The following is a 21,642-nucleotide window of genomic DNA, read 5'->3' on the forward strand; positions in this document are numbered from 1 at the left end:
AGAAGAGAATTAAGGGTAACCGCATAATCCACAATCAGTTTCATGTAATTCATCACATAACGTATCATTGGATGAACCTCACCATTTGTCGTCGGTCTCTTAGATGTCTCATTCCGAACATTATTCTCAAACTCAACAAAAGTCCCCCTCGCAGCATCACCCAGTGCTTCCAACACCCCCTTGGTCTCGTTACACACGAAGCAGTCAGTGACCATCACCTCTAACGTCTGCAACACATTAGCCAACGCATCATACATATCCAGAATCCTAAACAGCTTCTCTGATGATCTTCTACCAATCGCCACAGCCTCTCCAAAATTCAACAACTGCATCACACAACTTTTAGTCGTCTCGTTAAAGCAAACCTCTTTACTCGACTCCGAACCGTTAAAGATCTCATCACATATCTTCTTCTCACCAGCTAGAAGAACCCTAACAGTGATCTTCACAGCTTGAATCCACTTCTTCATCTTGTCATCCATAGACTTCCAATCAATCTTCTGAACTTCTTCTATACTCAGCTTCTCAACACCGAGAATCATCAAACATTCATCCAAAGCATCACGCCTCACCGTGCTATAAACCTGAACACACTCCTTCTCATAACCAGCACGAATCATCCGCTCCGCAATCTCCTTCAAATCTTCAACAGCAGTGGGACTAATCAAATCAACCCAAAGATCACAACCAATACTCCCTGCCCTCTCATGGAACAACCTCCTCCTACTCCCACTCCCACTCCCACTACCATCTTCATCAGCAACCAATCCAAAATTCTCAAAATTCTCAACCACATCACCATCAGCAAACGACAGAGAAACACGTCGCATCGAGCCATAGAGCCGCTCCGCATCTAACGGAACAGTGTTACGAATCAAAATCCGTCTAAACTCATCTTCAAGCTGAGACATAGCCATCTGCAAAGCACTATCAGCTCTATCTACCATATCAGGCTTATTCTCTGAAGAAAGATCCTCAAGCTCAAGCAAAGAGATAACCTCATCAACAGCTGAGAGAAACTCGGTAGCTTCCTCAGGAGATTCATCGAACGAAAGAGAAAACGAAGAGGAACGATAGTTACCAGAAGANGCAGTCAGTGACCATCACCTCTAACGTCTGCAACACATTAGCCAACGCATCATACATATCCAGAATCCTAAACAGCTTCTCTGATGATCTTCTACCAATCGCCACAGCCTCTCCAAAATTCAACAACTGCATCACACAACTTTTAGTCGTCTCGTTAAAGCAAACCTCTTTACTCGACTCCGAACCGTTAAAGATCTCATCACATATCTTCTTCTCACCAGCTAGAAGAACCCTAACAGTGATCTTCACAGCTTGAATCCACTTCTTCATCTTGTCATCCATAGACTTCCAATCAATCTTCTGAACTTCTTCTATACTCAGCTTCTCAACACCGAGAATCATCAAACATTCATCCAAAGCATCACGCCTCACCGTGCTATAAACCTGAACACACTCCTTCTCATAACCAGCACGAATCATCCGCTCCGCAATCTCCTTCAAATCTTCAACAGCAGTGGGACTAATCAAATCAACCCAAAGATCACAACCAATACTCCCTGCCCTCTCATGGAACAACCTCCTCCTACTCCCACTCCCACTCCCACTACCATCTTCATCAGCAACCAATCCAAAATTCTCAAAATTCTCAACCACATCACCATCAGCAAACGACAGAGAAACACGTCGCATCGAGCCATAGAGCCGCTCCGCATCTAACGGAACAGTGTTACGAATCAAAATCCGTCTAAACTCATCTTCAAGCTGAGACATAGCCATCTGCAAAGCACTATCAGCTCTATCTACCATATCAGGCTTATTCTCTGAAGAAAGATCCTCAAGCTCAAGCAAAGAGATAACCTCATCAACAGCTGAGAGAAACTCGGTAGCTTCCTCAGGAGATTCATCGAACGAAAGAGAAAACGAAGAGGAACGATAGTTACCAGAAGACGAAGACGAGTGACGAGAAGAATCGTTACCGCCGTCCCAACGATGAATAACCGATTCCGCAGCTTCTAAACGCACGGCAAGAGCGTCGTTTTGATCCTGCTCCTGGTTCGTCATCGCAGTTTTGATATTCGATAAACGGTTATCAAAGCTGGAGAAGATAAGTAACATATCTTCACGAACCTCTTTAGGTGTGTTGAGGCTATTCACGATCTGTTGCGCTGTGGCGAGAACACGGTCTTCAGCTCCACCAACACCACCACCTCCGGCTCCAGCGTTGATACTAGCCGCCGTGGTTGTTGTTGCGGCCATGAATTAGAGAAATCGGAAAAAGGAGAAAAACAGAATTGAGAGGGCGGGGATTGAATCAAGAAGATGAGGACATGGATCGTGTCGTAAGATTTAGGAATCAAACTTTGTGGGAGATTGAATTGAAGAAATGGAATATAACCCTTTTTTTCTAGGGTTTGAGTGGAACAAAGACAGCTGAACTCGATGGACTAATTTGGTTTGGTTTTTTTTTTTTCTCTGTTTTACGGTTTATTTATTTTATTATTAAAAAAAAAAAAAAAAAAACTAAAAATTTGAGTTTTCAATTAACCCGCAGTTTCTTCTTCCTTATGGGTTCCATGATCATCGGTCCTTTTGTATTATAAGCAGAGAATGATAACAAAACTTTTTTTTACCTTTTATTGATAACAATGCTAAAAAGAATAATAGAAATCGTTACATGATCACACACTATTTCATTTCCCTTTGTTATACATTTATCTTTAGCGTAAAAGGAACAAATAACAAATAGAAATGCAGAGTCTATAAATTCTACTTGTGATTCACCAATAACCTCCACAAGAACACTTCCCTTCTTTGAAATGATGGAACCGGCTCGCGTCTCTCACTACCATCTCTCTTCCTGTAACCAATGTTATGAACTCAACCACCTTGTGGCAGTCTCTGCATATTCTATGGTTCTGAGTTATCTGCAACGCATTCCATTCCGGCGTGTTCACCAATCCATAAGCTATCGCAAGCTTCTCGCTGTGGTATCTACCTACTCGTTCTTCTTCCTTCTCATCCACGTCTGGTAGAATGTTTTTCTCCTCCGCTAAATACCCATACTCGTAAATTTCTTCCATCAATTCATCGACTTTTTGGTATATTTCCCTGTTTCATTACATCATCTTTTTAGGTAATGAGAGAGAAAGAAAGACATGGAAGGCAAAGAAAGATTATACTACTATGTCAGATAAGTTACCTTTTCACTGTCTCATCGTAAGAACCACACTTGTCTCCTGAAAGAAAATTATGACTATGATCTCCAACCTCGACCCAAGTACAAGCCGGCATCATGCTTAATCCTTTGCTCTCCAATGTCTCCAAAACTCCTGCAGCTTCTGCAGTATTTCCCATACTGTTGTACATATTATACAGCACAACGTAGTTTCCAAGCTTCTCTGGTCCCATTCCGTAGAGTTTTTCAGCAACCACTCTTCCTAGCTCTAAGTTTTCGTGCATCCTACAGGCATTCAAGAGCGCCGCCCACATATTAACCGTCGGTTTCAAAGGTGCTCTTCTGATGAAAGCAATGGCTTCATCTAATAAACCATCCCTACCCAACAGCTCAATCATGCAGGCATAGTGCATAGCCCTTGGTTTGATCCCATGAACCTCACTCATCGATAGGAAAATCTCCCAACCTTGTTCAGACAAACCTGAATATGAACACGCTGATAGCACTGCAAGGAATGTGACATGATTTGGAGCGACTTGTGCAGCAATCATTTTCTCAAACAACTTAACAGCATCGGTTCCTCTACCATGATTTGCATACCCGCCCATCAAAGCGTTCCATGAGATTATATTTTTCCTCGGCAATGTATCAAAAACATATCTAGCAGTATCTACTCTACCCCATTTGCTATAAAAGTCCACAAGAGCCGTGTTAGCGACAATCTCTGATTCAAAACCGTTTCTAATTAAACTAGCATGCGCCTGCTTTGTAAGCTCAAGCTTTGCAAGCCTAGTCGAAATTCTTATCATAATGGAAAGTGTGAACTGATCAAAAGAAGCACCTGAGTCTCGCATCTCATACAACAAACACAGAGCTTCCTCACTGTAACCATGGAGCGCGTAACCTGCTATGATGTTGTTCCAAGCAACAGTAGTTTTCTCAGGCATACTCTCAAAAGCGCAACGAGCATCTTCAACGTCCCCGCACTTGCTATACATATCTATCAACCCACACGACACAAAAATGTTATCCACAACTCCTAATTTCAATGCACAAACGTGTAACTGTTTCCCAACATAAATAGATCCTAACCCAGCCGAGGCACGAAGCATCACCGCAAACGTATGAGTCTCACAATCAGAAAGCTCCTCCCACATCATCTTAAACAGCTCAAAAGCTTCTAAATAGTTACCAAAATTGACAAACCCAGAGATAATCGAGTAATAAGATAACAAGTTCCTCTCAGGCATTTCATCAAACAACCTACGTGCATCTATAATCATCCCGCATTTCACATGCATCAACAAGATTCTGTTCATCATGTACTGCTCCGGCTCAAACCCATTGCTCATCATAAACCCATAAACCCTTTTAACACAACGAATCGATCTCAAGCGAATACAAGCTTCAACCAAAGCATCATATGTACTAACACTAACATTAAAACTACCTTGAATTTCCAAAATCTCGAACAACTCAAACGCTTCCCTGAACCTATTACACAAAACCAACTTCTCAATCTGACTACAAATCCTCACTCGAGATTTGCTGATCTGGGTATCATCCAAAACCTGAGCTTTCGACTCATCAACAACATCGACTTTGATCTTCTCTGGTTTCAGCTTTGGCTTTGGTTTAAGAGCTTGAACTACAGAGGAACACGTGATGATCCTCCCAAATGGGTTCTTCCATCTTCTTCCCCGGAGCGAGAAATCGTAACCAGAAAAGAGAAACTTTCGTGGGAAATTGAAAACCTTGTGATGATTGGAATAAGAGTCTCGACTCTCGTCTAAGCTTATGCTCTGGTAAAACGAGAGTGGAATCTCCATGATTGGAAAGGTAATGAGATCAATAAAAAAAAGAATGGGAGAAAACAGAGGATCCAGACCATACTGATCGGATTCAGCTCCGTAGAAAGATGGATTTGTTTTGTTGATGCTACGCAATGTCTAAAAAGAGAGGAGATTTTGAAAAAAATAGAGAGAGAAGAGCATCAATTCAAAGCATTGGGAGCTCCGCTGATGGCAGTTGGAGATGGTTAAGACTTTTGAGGAGAGAAGCAGGTAGTAGTAATGAAACTACGTCGCTTTCACCAGATCTAATTGCAGTTTAATTTTGGAGAAAATATTTAAGTCCGGGTGTATCCATTCTGGTTGGGGTCGGATATCTCGGACTAGCAGAACAAATATCTCGGATACGGGTTACTCAAATTTCTTAAAAAAATTAAAATATTGTGTATATAGCTTCATCCAAAATACTTGAAAATACCCAAATTATCTAACATTTTTTTGCTGTTTTTACCTAAATTTACTCAATAACTAATTTGAATACCTAAAACTATCCAAATATCCAACTATTTTAGGCACTTAATTAGGTTATTACAAGTATAAATATTACTTATATATTATGTATTTATATTATGAATATGTTCGAATATTTTTTCGGGTTGGTGTTTGGATCACACACGTGCTCAGGTTTTCGAATTTGGAGATTTAAATCCGTTCCAGTTTGGAATTTAGGTTCGGAATAATATTCAATTTAATTTTACAATTTGTGTATCAAATAATCCCATTCGAGTTTGGAATAGTATTCAAGATAATTTTTATTTTGTTTTGTCAGGAATAATCCCAATTCGAGTTGGACTAGTTAAGTTCAGTTAGCAATTCAATCAGCCTTAGCTAATAAAGTGAATATCCTTCCGCTTCAACCCAATCTTACTCGGAGAACTAGTTATGATTGCCGGAAGTACGGTCAGTGTGAGACAGAGGTCAAAACTAGTCCTATTTGCGGTCATGAGACAGAGGTTAGAGGCAACTTGTTATATAGGTAGCCATGCGTGTTAATAGATCTTCTTCTTGATGTCTATAAGTTCAGATTGGATGGGTGCGTTGGGTATGCTTTCAAAAGGGCTATTTTCATGCGTGCTTTCGTGGTCTCTTGCTTTTTCTGTTGGATCATCTACAAGTTGAGAGTGTGAGCCTACTGATAGGAGATTATCTAGCTTGGTTTGGAGAGCACTTGTTGGGTTAAAGACTTGTTTGTTGCTAAATGTTACAGCCTAAATGCTGAACTATTGACTCTACTCGTTCGGATGGTTTCAGATTTTCTTTCGCTATTGGGGAAGAGGACCGGATGTCGCCTTCTGTGCTATGGTCGGCTATCCAAAGTGCAAGGGGTAAACTCGGACTCGGATGGGATAGGATTGTGCGTTCGGGCCCTTCAGGTGTCATATTTTGGCCGAGTTTACCGTATACCCCCTTGCCCTTTTGTTAATGTTAGGCGACCGTAATCTTTTGTTACATTCCACCGGCTGTTACGCCAGAAAGAAAAGGTTCCACACGAGCTCTCGTTCTGCGGCGTGGTGGCAGGTCCAATAGGGGATTGGCTCAGGGATAGGGTCAAATCCGCAGGGTTCATGCCGTAATAACCCAAAGGTTGACGTGCAACAAACACAACTTCGTTATGTCGTCCAGTAACGGACTTCAAAGAGCATGAGTTGAGTGCTAAGGCACCATTGACAATGCACGATGCCATCGTTTGACCGAAAAGGCACGCCATAAGCTCATATATGACTGGAACGGGCCACCGATCGGTGGCAGCGCTCAAGTCAAAACTTGCTATATATCTTGGGCATCTCTTTGCCACACGATGGATAGGAGTTAGGACCTTCTTGATGGAAGGTACCATCCTGGATCCTTAAGGGCAGAAATAACAGATTTTAGTTCTTTTTTAATAGTGGTAGTCGGGGTTGTCCAATCTCACAGGTTTACACCTTTTAGGAATGAATGTTCCACGAGTCGTGATGCTTTGATTGTCATCTTTCGAATGAAGGATTTGACTAGTAACAGGGAAGTAGCCGTCATTAAATTAAGGCATTATGAGAAGGGACCGTGGTTGAGGAAACGGCGGGCTGAAGAGGAGAAATCAGAAGATGCACCTCACTTGGTCGAGCGGGAAGAGGTACTTTATTTAGTAACTCGACTGAAAGGAGAGGGTGACGCTGGAGGCGGAGGCAACGATGACACTGCAAAATGAATTATTATCGCTTAGCGCTTGTGCTAAGGAATGGCCCAAGCCGAGTAATGAAGATAAGCTTGTGATTGTTTCATTGGATCTGGAATAGAATTAGGTTGGTTACCATCTATCTTATATAATATGATAAGGTTTTTTCTAATTTTGCCTAACAATGCGATATTTAGCGCTCTATTTTGTGACACATGTCATTCTCATTAATTTTAAATTTTACATTCTATTTTTTTTAATATCATTTTATTTGTATCCTATATGGTGTATAGTTATGTTGTACAGTTTGCTCTTTGAAATTTGTTTAAACTTTAAACGTTGTTACAAAAAATATTTCTTCCATTATTTAGTTTTAACATCTAATATATATTACATAATGAAATCATACACCATATAACCTAAAAATAAAAAAAAACATTAATCAATCCAACTAAAATAAATAAATAATATATGACAAGGTTTTAAATTTTAAATTTTACATTCTATTTTTTAAAATTTTATGTAAACTATAGAACAATTTTTTTTTACAAACTATAGACCATATAAGATACAAATAAAAAGTCAAACAAAAAAGAATAATGTTAAATTTAAAAGTAATGAGAATGCTCACATTGTTAGACAAAGTTAGGAAAAACCTTCTCATATTAGATATGAAAATAAATATTATAATGCCTAATCATTGATTATTGTTTTAAAACTCTTCAAATATTGAAACTTTTTTTTATTAGACTTTCAAATTTTGTTTTGTAAATTAAATTTTACATTAAAACTCATTAAAAACAAGTTTAATTAACATTAATCTAATGCTCATTCACCAACAATTAAAAAGATGAGATAGTTTTTTACATATACCTAACAAAACTTCATCCCTAAATTGGATATATCAACAACTGAACTTTTTATTTTTTTCTACATAAAAGACCTAAAACTTTTAAATTACAATAATATGCCCCAAAATTTTTGATGCCCTAATCCTTGGCTTCACTTGCTTGGCATATATGGGTCGGGTCTTCAACCATGTTTTATTTTTACTTTAGGATTGTCGTATTTGTTAAATGTGTTAATACTACTACATCATTAAAAAAATGAACTATATCATTCAATATGTTGAACATGTTCAGTTTTGTTCCTTTCTTATATTTTAAAATCTTTCTATTTTTTTTTCTTTCTTTTGAGCATTGATGTGGTTAAGCAGGCTAAAACTTCTTCTTATTGGACGATACATATGAGTCTCTCTATTGTAAATTTAGCTTCTTATTAGTCTTCATCTTTAAGAAAAAATCGTATTTCAAACTATTATAAAAAAAAGGAAAATTGTATGTTACTATCATATGTTTAAAAAATCATGTTGTTGAGCTTGTGATGTCTTTTTATATCATGGTATGATATGAGTTGCATTTTTCTATACTATATCTGATTAATTTGACGTCTATAGTTTTGAGTAGTATATGCTAATTGTATATTGTTATCATATTTATTTAGGAATCTTAGTATCAAATAGTTTTAGTATTAACCATCTTAAAAATAAAATAAAACAACAAAAATTCCTATAACATTTTCCACTTTAATTTCACGTATATAATAGTGTACCTTCTAACAAAATTTATTCTTATGACATTTGACATTATATTATTCTACTGTTTGTCTTCTAAGTAGCTACAATAAAATGATTATTAGTTTTATTCAAGTGAATTTATGATGATGATATAATAAAACTATTGCATTTTTATACTCATCAATTTTTTTTTCTCTCATCCAAAACTGAGAGTAGGTTTCTATAACTTTATTTACTTGGATTCATTTTCATTATTGAAATTTTATAAAACAATATTTCAGTTTGAATTAGAATGTATAAATAAAATATTATATGATGAGAGAGCAATGTGATTACATTTTTTACCTCACCAAAAATTAAGTGGTAAAAATATTTATTAAGTTTATTTTTATTTACCTAAATTTCATATTTACATTGAATTCATGTAAGTTATATTCCAAAATTACATGTTTTTGTAGATGTCGAAGTGGTAATAGAAATTCTGCAAACGCAATCAACAAAAGAAAAAGATGGTGAATGTTTAATATGTCTTGAAAATCTAAAGGGAGAAAATAAACCATAAACACTCTACTATACAATCAAAAATTCAGTATATTTTTAAAATCCCAAAAATAACCATTACTAAGTAAATAAATAAAAATTAATAATCTCCAAATTACTAAAATTTAAAAACGATGTAAGCTAAGAGAAGATTTCTAGTATATATATATATATATATATATATGAAGACTCACACCAAAAAAAACTGAAAGAGATAAGATATTGTTTCTAAAAAGGTAAATAAATTCCATCTGCATCTGCTCATCCTTGTTCAAACTCAGAAGTGTCCTCCACCAACACTGCTAGCTGCTTTCCAAGTTTCGAACCTGACCTTCTTTGACCATCCACCAAGCCAAGCATGCAAGTTTGTCATCATGTATATCTCAGAAAAGATATACATAAACACTCTAATAAATTAATTAATTTGTACTATTAACGCGAACAATAAACATGATAACATGGCTGAAAAAAAAACATGATAACATGAAAATAATATAAAAATTATTCAAGAATACCTATTGAAATTTGGAAAGATATATAAAAATAATATAATTTCTCTTAGGAACCTATGACTGAAATGATATACTAATGACTGAAAAATTGTTTCAAAAGAGAGTAATTAGGGAATAAATTTTAATTTTATGGAAAACGAATTGGTAAGATCTAATGGGGGAATAAATGAGTAAGCAATTATCAAATTACTAACATAAAATATCCCACCAATAGATTATTTAAGATGAAAGGCCAGAAACTAAACCCTCTATGACAAATATTTTTCTAACTTTGCCTAACAATGCGACATTTGGCGCTCTATTTTTGTGACACATTTCTTCTCATTAATTTTAAATTTTACATTATATTTTTTAAATTTTATTTTATTTGTATCTTATATGGTGCATAATTTTTTTAAAAAACAATATATATATATATATATATTTATGTTGTTGTATCGTTTGCTCTTTGAAATCTGTTTTAACATTGTTACAATTTTTTTTTCCATTTTTTAGTTTTACCATCTAATATATTTCATAATGAAATCATACACCATATAACCTAAAAATTAAAAACATTGATTAACCCAACTAAAAAAAAAATTAAAACCAAATTATTTTATACCAATAAAAAAAATGGTTTCATACTATTTGAAGTAAAAACTGAAACAAAATTAATTTATGATAGACTAATTTAAAATATAGATGATTTTTTAATATATGAAAAACTCATATTATATTCCATAATCATATGTATTGTATTAAAGAGACAACTCAAATAAATTTGAATTTGTATTTAATAGTATTCTATAAGGTATAGTTTGTTTGTCTTTGAAAGATATGTAATCAAAGAAGATAAATAAAAATAATGGTATTATAACATAATTGCTTTATCACCCCATGACATAACAGAAAACAATAAGTACACAAATATATATGATCTTATTCTAATATGATTAGAAATAGAGATAATATATAGAAAATACAAAATATTAAGTGTGACACACTTTTCTTTCAGTGAAGTTTTATAAAAAAGAGTCAAACTTATAGTATAAGATATTTTTTTGTGATTTCGTTTTAATAAATTATTTTCAAATTGGATTGTCATATATATATAATTATTTTTGTTAACTATTACTTTGAGATGATGACAGTAAAATTAATATATATATATATATAATTATCTATCAAAGTAATTAAGTAAGGTCTTACACTTTTATTTCTAGACTACTTACCAAGTTTTTTTTCCCAAAAAATCAAAAATATAAATAAATATAATTTATTTTAACTATTTAATGAAATGACCAAATTTAATTGACTTTGCTGTAACTAATTGTCCTATTACTATAAGAACTTATTGTTTAAATAATTTCAATAATTCGTTATAATAACAAATCTATCTATATCTATAAAGTTGACTTTTCTCTCTTCTCATTCCGTCATATCATCACTTATAATTTTCAATTTCAACAACATCAAATCATCCCCCAACTTTGTCCAACATATTAAAAAGACCTACAATTTTATTAACAGATAAATCCACATTAGGTGGGAGTTCTAATAACACCTTCCCCTCCATAATTTGTTTTCCATTAATCTCCATTTTATTTCTTTCAGTTTTTTAAGACAAGTAATATTAACCACAGTTCTGGTGGTTACCAGCAAAAATAAACATCGAGAGACACTAGACTATCATTGTTGAATATTTGTGAAAAATATAAGAATATATGAAAAAGTTATTTGCAATAAAAACTATAATAGTAGTGATAGATTATATAATTTTTAATTGGAAGTTAAAGATAATTTGTTTTTGGAAAAATACACATATTTAAAAATTAGAATATTTGTTAGTTACATATTTAAGAGACTTGAAAGAATCTTAGAGAGTATCCTTAATCGAAGGACCAACAAGAAGATTTTTTTCTTCTTGATAGTATTGAGGTTGATGTTGAGGGTTTCTCCTAGCGATGACAAAAGAGATAATGACGTCTTCTAGTTTCCAGCTTGTTGCCTCAAGGAACTGAACTGCGGTTTCCTCTGTCTAGCCTCCAAATATATGGTGGTAAAATGATTTATAGTAGCTGTAAAAGATTGAAATAAGATAATTAACTATAGTTTTTAGAAAACATTGACCTCAAATTCAATTTGTGCAGCTCCCTAGTCTTCTTATATAATAAAGTAAATTTTTTGAAACTCTTGCTCTAAGAAGCTGACAAGTGATGTTGTTTTTTTTACATGTGTCATTAATTTCAAATTAAAATAGACTATATTTTCTATTCACTAAATTTAAATATAATTTATACTAAAAAATATCTTATTATTTTCAATGTCTTTTTAGTAATTATATAATTACCATAAAAATTAAATTTGTCAGGAATTAAAGAATACAATATTAATATTCAAAAGATCAATTAATTTCATTCTAAAATAATATCAAAATATAAAAATATGAAAATATTAGAAATAATATGTTGTTTAAACATCACAACTTTATATGTCAAAATATCAATTCATTTTGTTTTAAATAATTCAAAGATATAAAATATGAAATTTCTTAATTCTTGCACCAAAAGATCAATTCTTTCAGGCTAAACTGAATTCAATATATAAATAAATCAATTCCAAGATATTAAAAATATGATATTTCAAATTTTTTTGCCAAAAGATATTTTTTGTCGTTAAAAGTAAATTCAAAATTTAATAATAATCATAGTGACAATTTATTGCATATTAATTCTTTAAAATGTAAATCCCATGATGTTTAACAAAAAAAGTTAAAAAAAGATTCATCATATTAATATACTTTAGTGTATTAATTCCCACACGATTTATATTTATTATAGAAATGTAACAATATATAAAACCCATGACATTTGACAAAAAAAAAAAACTGAAACCTTTGATGATAATAATGAAATATTATTGCAAAAATGTCTCTATAAATATCAAGTAAATGTATTCATCAAACATCATATTCTATATCTCAAATAATTTTATAAATTTTGTAATATCAATTTTATATTTAACTAAAAGAACTCCACTTTTTCTTCCTATGTGACTTTTGTAGGTTTTCAAACAAATAGGACGAGTCAAAACTTTAGAGCATATGCAGTTATCAAGGTGGTTCGTCATTAGCCCATAGTACCTTTTTGCTTTTAGAAGAGACACATTCGTATGTTTCTCAGTCAAAAGAACCCAAAGTGAGTATTCAACAAAATGATGAACGTAAACAATCAAATTTTCATTAGATACACAAGCTCTTTCCATGTTGGCACTGCTTAATATCATATTAACTTTTTATTTTAAAGTGTGGTTACTTCATTTTATTTTTTTTCATTTAGTTTAAAATTTTAATACACAAACATTAATTGCTCATATATATATACACATTTGTTTTTTTTTTGGTCAAGTTTAAAAATATTTAATCTTTGCAAATCTAGATAAAACATTTATGTACTTTTATGTGCTAAAATAGCTACGATGAGACTGAGAAGAAGGTGTATGAAATATATATGCATGTGACTTCGCGTCATTGTATGTTCTTAAAAAAAAAAGCTCATTCATATATGTTAATCTCACTAATAAATCACAACATTCTCAATTTGATAACTTTGAACGTATTGAAAATTTTACAATTTACACACATAATATAATAAATATAATATATATACAATTTCAAGTTTGAAATCTAACAGTCAAAGAAACGTTGCATATGATTTTCACAAATTTAAATAAAACACAAGGTTCATATTTTATATTAATATTGTAATTTTTTTTTCTTTTGATCAAGTTGATAAAATTTAACTATAAAAAATAATTTTGAACCTGATAAAATTTCAGTTTAAAATAAATATATCTTTGTTTTAATATTTATGGTAATTAACATTGAAGTATTTTAAAATAATTAAATATATATTCTAATATATATTAGTTTCAAAATATTGCATATTTCATTACATTTAATTTACCTTTTTCTAGTATATATACAAAATATTAGGGTTATTAAAGTGCTGAGCTCGCGATTGCATAGTCTTCAACATCAATATTAGTTAAGATTTTGGAGCCATGGATGTTACTGATAAGCCTGCTTGTGTCAATGAATCTCAGACAGAACCTTCATCATGGTGAGACTCCATATCAATCATCTTAAAACCTTTATTTATTTGTCGAATTTCATAAATTCTAACTATATGAAGATTTTGGGTTGGTGTAGGAAGAAGTGAAGACTAGCAAGTCTAGTATACCGATCGGTGGGGATTCAAGTGTTAGTCTTCGGATTACTCATTGCAACCTCTTCGTATATGAAACGCCACAAGATTCCTATAAGCACGATACTCGCCGAATCTACCGTGTATGACTATCTCATCTTCAGCCAATATAACATTGTCGCGGTGTGGGCCGCAGCCGTGTTATACGGCACAACTCATGGGGACGATCTATTTCCCTACAGGATCATAGTTGCAAATAACATAATTGGATGTTTAAGTAGCATCTACGGTCTCGCTTACCTCGCATTCCTTTTCTACTCTATTTTCCCCGGTTTAGCTCTTTACGTGAGTTTATTCTTTGTGTTATGTTCCATTGTTGCTTTTATTCATTCTATGTATCTATGCTATTTAGTTGAAGTGATGAGCAAGAAACCTCATCTTCTTTGATTGTATCTTTTTTTTTTCATCATCAATATGAGTTTCTTTAAAGGTCTTGCATGTTTTCCAAATATACATGAACAAACATAACCAAATTACATAAAAACATTACGTGAAGTCTAAGGAATCTAAACCAGACTGATTCTTCACGACGACTGAGACTTCACATCAAGAAGCTAATGTGGTTGGCTCGCAGCTATCCCGAACACAAGCCAAGACATCTCTGTAATCTCTATAGACGGTGAAGGAGTCATGGACAACTCCATTGCTGCTCTTCTTGTACTCAAAGAGAAGCGAGGAGTGATCGAAAGCCGTCAACTTCACAAACCCGTAATCATAGTCTCTTAAGATACTCCAGTTGGGTTTCAGCGAGCTGAAGGAAGACAAGTGACTCCCTGCACCACCAACAACCACGTGTATAGTTCCTTTGAAGGCTCCTGAGTAGTGACTCTTCTCATTGTCCATACATTGGTTCTGGTAAATGGGGCAGGTTCTCTCATAGTTATGGACATGGCCGTAGAACGCAATGTCTACTTTATACTTCTGCCACAGCTTCTGCAAGCTCTCTCTTCCCATAGGCTCTTCAAAGGAACCTTCTTGACCATACCAATCATTTGTAGAATAACCAAGGACACGATGAGCAATAAAGATCAACCATGGCTGAGTCTTTCTATCAACAGAGGCAAGACAACGCTCTATGAACCGGTACTGTTCTGACCCTTCTCTCCAATCATGTTCAGTATCCGCTACACAGAACCGAAACATTCCATAATCCGCAGAGTACCAGAACTTAGCTTTGTTCTCAGCAGGGAAGTAGTACATGGTTTCAGCAGGAACCCCACACTCCCCTCCAGAGTCTTTACCACCATAGAAGGATCCAGAGTCTGGCCAATCCCGCTCGTGGTTGCCACTGAAGAGTAACACAAGTTAAGGACAAGAATCCACAAAACCGTTTTGGCAAAGACTGATATGGCCAGGGCAGGCTAACCTTGCAATCATGTATGGAACAGTAGAAGAGATATGTTCAACTTGAGCTGTGAACTGATCCCACTGCGAAATGTAACCATTCGCGTAGGTGATATCTCCGATGTGGAAAACAATGTCAATGTTGTTCAAGTCCTTGATGAGTTGGTCAGTCGTGTTGAGTGCACCAGGCTGATAATCATTGTACTCATTTGACCCATCCCGCTCTCCCTTAAAATACGTATTACTAAAAACATAAGTCCCCAGAGAAAGATTTAGACAAGGCAATGTTTCTGTATAGGAACAAATAGAAATTACCTTCCCCATGTCGCCAAAGATTATGATCTGTTGTAACGAGTCTTGTCCAGGATAAGGAGAAGCCCTGAACGTGTAATTCTTGCTCCAAATTATCGATCCATTCATCAACTCATGACCCATCCTGTATGTGTACCTTGAGGTAGTAGATGATCCAAAATAAATTACAAAACCGTTACGGCGTTATCCCAACTAAAGGAAGCTGTTACTTCTTAGCTCTAAATAGTGGACATACCTGAGGTTTGGCCAAAGATCTTTCAAGAAAGCAGTGTGAATGAAACCCGGATCGCGCCAACCAACAGTACGAGCAGGAGCACCTGCGTCAAACCGGGTAGTAAGAATCCAAAAATAAAGATGAGGGTGTATAGATTTTGTTGTATCATATTCTCAAAGTGTAACATACCACACATGCTGTTTCTGGTAAAAGTCAAGGTACCAGCTGGCGATCTTCTACTTTGAGTTCCCTTCCGACTCCATTCCACAAACGGAACAGCCTCATCTATGTTGTATCCGCTCGTCCATGTTACAGTCATCTATCAAAATCATAGTATCTTTGAGAGTCTTTGAATGCTGTACAGCTTTGATTAAACAGGTTTTCTAAGAATGTCATAAATAACTCAGGCTATGGAAAATTTACTTCGTCCCAATTCTTCCCTAAAGCAAGACGCGGATAAACAGGAGCTTTAGGATTGATAAATGATATATGATTCGAAACCGCAACAAGTGTTGGCTGCAGAGCAATAAAACAGATGAATTAGAGTCTCATTTGGTATTTGCAAAATGGAATAGGAGATTGAACGGCTGTGTGTACTCAACAGACATTTGAAAGCCCCCCGGTGAAGAGTGCAAAGGAGAAATCAGCTCTCTGGTTAATAAGCATGAACTTCAAAACCGCATTACCGGTCTTCATGTAGTCAGGATTGGACTTGGCATACATATACTATACAAATTAGGAAATTAAATGAGGTGAAGTAGCCTTGTCAAAGTCGAGGAATCAACAGTCAGAATGTAATGAAGGACCTTGATTGGAGCTGAGCAAATAAAAGGAGCTAACTCTTTGCCATCCGTTGGAGCACAAGAAGATGAGCTAGAAGAAAATAAACACAAAGACATCAAACACAATCTAACATATGATTCATAAAGAGAGTTTGATGGAAATAAGAAAATACTCTAATTTTGCTGGTGAGAAGACTCCAACCCAATCGTCTGAAGAAGGCTCTGGGTTTGAAATATCAACATTTACCCATTCAGTGTCCTCACCCTGTAGCAGCAACCATCATCGAATCTGGTATTACAAACGGTTTACAGGAAAGGCCAAGGAACAGAACAAGTTTAAGTCTGGTCTGAAACTAAATTTGTTACCTGAGAACCAAGAACACGAGGGGAAGCGTGAATGGAAGCAGAGTGATGCAGAGCAAAGTTTATGCTGTAAATATCAATTTGAGACAGTGCTTGATCTCCACGTCCACTTTCGTAACTTGAGGTCAAGCTCGAAGCCACATGTACGATGAAACACAGAATCGCCAACAAATCCCTAACCATCATCGTTGCGAGTTTTACCGTTCTCTTCTTTGGTTTTGTTCAAGATTAAATCTTTGCAATCGTATTAACCTACGATTTTTCAAATCTTTATTTATCTTCCATCGAGGCGTTAAGGAGGAAAAGACAGACAGAACAGTTTTTTTTTTTTGTCAAAGAGCACAAAAACTTTTCTTTTTTAGGAAGACAGAACCAGAAGTTGTCTTGTCTTTTTACTTGTAAAATAATTGTCATTGAGGTGAGCACATAATGTCGTAAGTCGTAACATTCGTCATTATCAAATTTTATTATTTCGAAAAAATAAACCAAAAAATGATATTAATATGAAGAGAAATAGGATGATTTTAGTTTTATTTCATTTAATTTTGTAGAATATAAAAGGGGATGTCTCTCTTTATTTTTTTTTCATTTTTTCCATCCTTTTTTCAAAAATCAAGAAGGAAAAATTGCTATTCATTTCTTTTAGCATATTTTTTGTATTTCCTTCATAAAAAAAAAGAATATTTTTAGGCTGTGTATAATATTCTATGTATATGATGGGAAAAAAACACAGCCACATAATCTGTCTACTGAATATAGTGGGAAGTGGGAAGGAAGACAAACATTGGTTTTACTTCTCATGAAGAGTCTCTCACTAAACAATAATGCTGGAATTGGTTTCTTTATTGTTCACACTGGAAAAGATTACAAATTACATCACCAAACTAGACTCCATCTATATTTGGATACAGCTACATGATCGTACAATTTCACAAACAGTTCTACAGCACCGAAACAGAGAACATACTTACAAAGCTAATCCAAAGGCCAGCAGCATCATCTGGTAGATAACCAGACTGTTCATCTGTTTGCTATCCGAGGCTTTGAAAAATGCGGAGCAAGTCTCTTCTCGAGCTCTACCAAGCTGGAAAACCATGTAAAGAAACATGCTTAATACAATTTTTATCATAAGTTTCTGCTCTGCTATCTCATAAGTGAGTTTAGGAAAATTCAGACTTACATCTCATATCTGCGTTTAGCTTCTTTTTGTTTTGTGCGGTAAAGGTCACTGTCTTTTGGTATGTTGCTCAACGGATCAGCTACACAAATTTGCACATAAGATTAAGAACGACATTACATCACTTACATATCCATTTAAACGTAGACAATCATAAAGGAAAACAATAGGACACATAAGTGGAACCGTGAAGTTAGATGACACTTTTTTTTTTTTTTTTTTTTTTTTNCAAAAAAAAAAAGTGTCATCTAACTTCACGGTTCCACTTAGATAAATATCTTGTATCTAAAGAATATCACTAAATTTTCATTACGCTATCAAATCAACAAAAGTTTCAAGCAGGAAAATTTATCAATGTGGTATTAGAATACTCGGAAATAGCGTTACCTGAAAGCATAGCAAGGTGTTTCTCACCAAATTCTTTGTGAACTTCCATCGCAGTTGCTCTGCTCAGCCGGATTAGCCCCTAATTTGAAATGCCAAAAGAGGTTAAAGTTAACACCTAAAATGAATTTTGACATTGCATATCAACTCAAGAAAGACCAAAAAGCTAAGTAAACCTTCTTCTCCTTTCTTTTAAGAATCTTGAGATGACATTTCTTGACATAATGAGTCAAGTGATAACGAGAATGCCTAGAAGAAAGTTCTTGTTTAACCTCAGGAGTAGCATCAAGCCATTCAGAAATATCCTTAGATTTCACCAACTCTCCATTATCCAAAGACTCTAACCATGAATACACAGGTAACCACTGATCTGTCCTCTGAAATCGAGCTGGGTGTTGTTGATCCGTTTCCACATTTTGCTGTATATATCATTCACAAAATCAAATCCAAAAATCAAAATCGAAAGAGTTGCAATCATCAAAAATGAAGTGATGGTTGGTTAATCACCTCGTTCTGATCTGACGATGGTGTTGGTCTCATGTAATGTTGGATTGAGAGGAGACGATCTACGAGCTCGGAGCGAGGCATGTGACGGAGATCTGCTGGTAAAGAATCTAAGTTTGTGCCGATCCAAGTCTCGACTTCGCTGGCGCTTACGACTGCTTTAGCGTCGGGGAAAGCTGAGACCCAAGCTCTAGCCATTGTTTCCCATTCCTGAGATGGCTCTGCTCTCTGGTTCACGTTTGAGATTTTTTCATCCGATTCCAATTGCTGCTGCCCCTTTTCATGTTCTAGGGTTTCTTCACTCGAATTCGACATTTTTTTTCTTCTTGTTTGTGGTTTCACACAGCAGTGGTCTGGTTGAAAAATAATGCTAATCTTTAAATAAAGTACTTCAGTTAATCTTTCCTCTTTTTCACTTACAAAACGATCGACTTACAAAATTTGTAATTAATTGAAGTTTATCGCTTTTGTCTTAACCTTCTTCTACTTATTCTTTCTGATTTAATTTATACGTCATTATTATTATTAGTTGTTTCTCTACTTTTTATTGTAGTGTACATTAGTGTTAAGTGTTAACTGATATTAACAATGAAAAGTGTACTTTCTATATTAAAAGTGCAACGAATAAAGCAAGATTTATAATGAGTTTGTAGGATAACAAGTACACACCAATTTCTAAATAACAATGATAGAAGAAACAATCTCCAAGTACAGCAATCGACAATCTTTGGGGAACAAATCTACAGACTCTACTTTGTTGTCAGAAACTGAAGCTCTTGTAGTGATATTCACACTCTATGTCCATTAGCGTACATGAGTGTCACAAATAAATTGAATTGGAGAAGTATCCAAAAATGGATTTCTATAATTACACTATACACAATTCAACAACTATAAGAAGAGAACAACTCGATTTTGTATGAAAAATGTGCTTACTTATTCATCTTCTGCTATGAAGTTTGGCTCTTCCCCTCGGCAGAGGTACTCGTCGCACATAGAGGACGTTCCCCAATCTTTCCTTAGTCTTAAGATATCCTCTGTGAAAGTAGATCCAGAGGCTCCAATGAATACACTGGACATGGCGCATATCGTTTTATCAAGCATTGCATCCACCTGCACATTGCATGAAGATTATAATATATCAGGCCATGACACTAACAGTGATTCAAAATGCAATTAAAATTTATATTATGCTACAAGATTCATAAATCCACATTTCTGTTAACGAATAACCAAATGCAAACCGCACAGAGCCAAGAAAAAGCAAACAGGTTTTCACGAGATCTGTACTTTGGTTTCAATTATAAACAAAGTGATAAAAGGCTCAAGGAGTGAGATTCTTACCTGAGAATCATCCTCTATACCATGCCGATATAACAATGCATCCCATTTTTCAGCTGAATTACGCGGTGGACGTTTGACAAGAGGCACAATTTTTCCATCTACCACAACAAGTGACTGAAGCAGACTTGTTTCACTTTCTGCAGCATCTGTTGAAAGATAGATGACCGCGCCATTGGATCTTTCCACTATCCGAGAAATGCACTCTGCAGCTTGTGGAATCGGATAGAAACAACTTGGAGATTTTGCGTTACTGGCATGAAAAAAAAAATCCCCATCTTCAGAAAACTACAAGTCTAACCTGGTCCTTAGACTAGTAGTCTTTAGAATATTAATCTCAGTACAATATCATGTATCTTACCACTATAGTGCCTACACGATGTGAATGAATGTCATATACTAACGGGATAGACTAACAACCAAGAACAGAATGTTGCTTTGATAATCATATCCATCAAGTACGAGCTACACTATGAACTTCAGGGTAATGTACGTTAGAAAGCAAGATGAAATAAACCTACCAGAATTTGAGGAACCCATGTCTGCGGAAATGAAGCGCGATGAAATTCTTTCCCAAGAAGGTCTGGATGAATCTCTGTGCGGTCAACAAAATAAGCTTACTAGGTTCGATCAGTGTCTTGCACTTGTGGTTAATAGGTCCACCAGGCTGCATCACCCAATCTTGCTCCATATCAGCATAGAAGACATCCCCGATGGCGATCACATCATCATCAGACTTGAACTTTGTCTGTACATCTTGCACAGTTCTCTTGCTCGGCCTCTTTATATCTTCACTCCAAGGAGCCTCAAGCTTCCCATCAATGGAAATCCCCAAAACTTTCAGCTTCTTAATATGCTCCTCATCCACATAACAAAGCTGTGGTGATGAGAAGTAACATATGAACCTGTCAATGCGAAAATGATTCTTTTTCGCCTTTTCCTTAAACTGATCAAAAGAAACAACAACGTTTCTTCCCAAGCAAGTGTTAATCCGCTCTATATCTATCACTCTATCATACTGGTAATCAAACTTAGGACTTGGAATCACCAAAACTCGATCCAGCAATGCAGCGAAGAACATATGTTTCTCTAAGCAAATCAAATGGTTGCTCATTTGACCTGAGAGACATATAGCGAAA

The 21,642-nt window shown here is 34.9% G+C and overlaps 4 protein-coding genes across 5 annotated transcripts in view; all 4 read right to left on the reverse strand.

Annotated features, from left to right (window-relative positions):
* On the reverse strand, positions 2,648–5,034 carry LOC104761033 (pentatricopeptide repeat-containing protein At5g50390, chloroplastic-like). The gene is made up of 2 exons (XM_010484051.2): positions 3,230–5,034; positions 2,648–3,138 (listed from the first exon to the last, which is right to left on the reverse strand). Exons 1-2 carry the CDS (start codon positions 5,032–5,034, stop codon positions 2,808–2,810), a joined length of 2,136 nt encoding a protein of 711 aa, XP_010482353.1. The 3' UTR covers positions 2,648–2,807.
* LOC104761034 (probable inactive purple acid phosphatase 27) lies at positions 14,444–17,456 on the reverse strand. Of its 2 annotated transcripts, XM_010484052.2 has the most exons (10): positions 17,101–17,456; positions 16,908–16,999; positions 16,759–16,825; positions 16,559–16,678; positions 16,376–16,468; positions 16,142–16,271; positions 15,974–16,055; positions 15,742–15,874; positions 15,449–15,654; positions 14,444–15,370 (listed from the first exon to the last, which is right to left on the reverse strand). In XM_010484052.2, the coding sequence occupies exons 1-10, from the start codon at positions 17,281–17,283 to the stop codon at positions 14,629–14,631; spliced, it is 1,848 nt and encodes a 615-aa protein (XP_010482354.1). In that variant the 5' UTR covers positions 17,284–17,456; the 3' UTR covers positions 14,444–14,628. The 2 variants fall into 2 exon arrangements, with proteins under 2 accessions (XP_010482354.1, XP_019095902.1); XM_019240357.1 differs by lacking the exon at positions 17,101–17,456 and having other exon boundaries at positions 16,759–16,805; positions 16,911–16,977.
* On the reverse strand, positions 17,869–19,540 carry LOC104761035. The gene is made up of 5 exons (XM_010484053.1): positions 19,166–19,540; positions 18,835–19,077; positions 18,662–18,740; positions 18,278–18,356; positions 17,869–18,181 (listed from the first exon to the last, which is right to left on the reverse strand). Exons 1-5 carry the CDS (start codon positions 19,475–19,477, stop codon positions 18,118–18,120), a joined length of 777 nt encoding a protein of 258 aa, XP_010482355.1. The 5' UTR covers positions 19,478–19,540; the 3' UTR covers positions 17,869–18,117.
* The window catches only part of LOC104761036, a 4,207-nt gene continuing 2,399 nt past the window's right edge, over positions 19,835–21,642 (reverse strand). The window contains exons 2-4 of the mRNA XM_010484054.2: positions 21,025–21,622; positions 20,507–20,756; positions 19,835–20,275 (exon numbers count right to left, since the gene is read on the reverse strand). Coding sequence (XP_010482356.1) covers positions 20,099–20,275; positions 20,507–20,756; positions 21,025–21,622 — 1,025 coding nt within the window. The 3' untranslated portion in view covers positions 19,835–20,098. The remainder of the gene's footprint in view (positions 20,276–20,506; positions 20,757–21,024; positions 21,623–21,642) is intronic.

Source organism: Camelina sativa, chromosome 18 (assembly GCF_000633955.1).
Source record: "Camelina sativa cultivar DH55 chromosome 18, Cs, whole genome shotgun sequence".
NCBI lineage: Eukaryota > Viridiplantae > Streptophyta > Magnoliopsida > Brassicales > Brassicaceae > Camelina > Camelina sativa.

Coding starts and splice junctions, on each gene's coding strand:
- LOC104761035 (XM_010484053.1), bottom strand. CDS start 19,477: ATGTCGAATTCGAGTGAAGAAACCCTAGAACATGAAAAGGGGCAGCAG. Junction 18,741..18,834: donor TTAAAAGAAAGGAGAAGAAG/GTTTACTTAGCT, acceptor ATTTCAAATTAG/GGGCTAATCCGGCTGAGCAG. Junction 18,182..18,277: donor GCTAAACGCAGATATGAGAT/GTAAGTCTGAAT, acceptor ATGGTTTTCCAG/CTTGGTAGAGCTCGAGAAGA.
- LOC104761034 (XM_010484052.2), bottom strand. CDS start 17,283: ATGATGGTTAGGGATTTGTTGGCGATTCTGTGTTTCATCGTACATGTG. Junction 15,875..15,973: donor GATCTTTGGCCAAACCTCAG/GTATGTCCACTA, acceptor TACTACCTCAAG/GTACACATACAGGATGGGTC. Junction 15,371..15,448: donor GTTCCATACATGATTGCAAG/GTTAGCCTGCCC, acceptor GTTACTCTTCAG/TGGCAACCACGAGCGGGATT.
- LOC104761033 (XM_010484051.2), bottom strand. CDS start 5,034: ATGGAGATTCCACTCTCGTTTTACCAGAGCATAAGCTTAGACGAGAGT. Junction 3,139..3,229: donor TACGATGAGACAGTGAAAAG/GTAACTTATCTG, acceptor GTAATGAAACAG/GGAAATATACCAAAAAGTCG.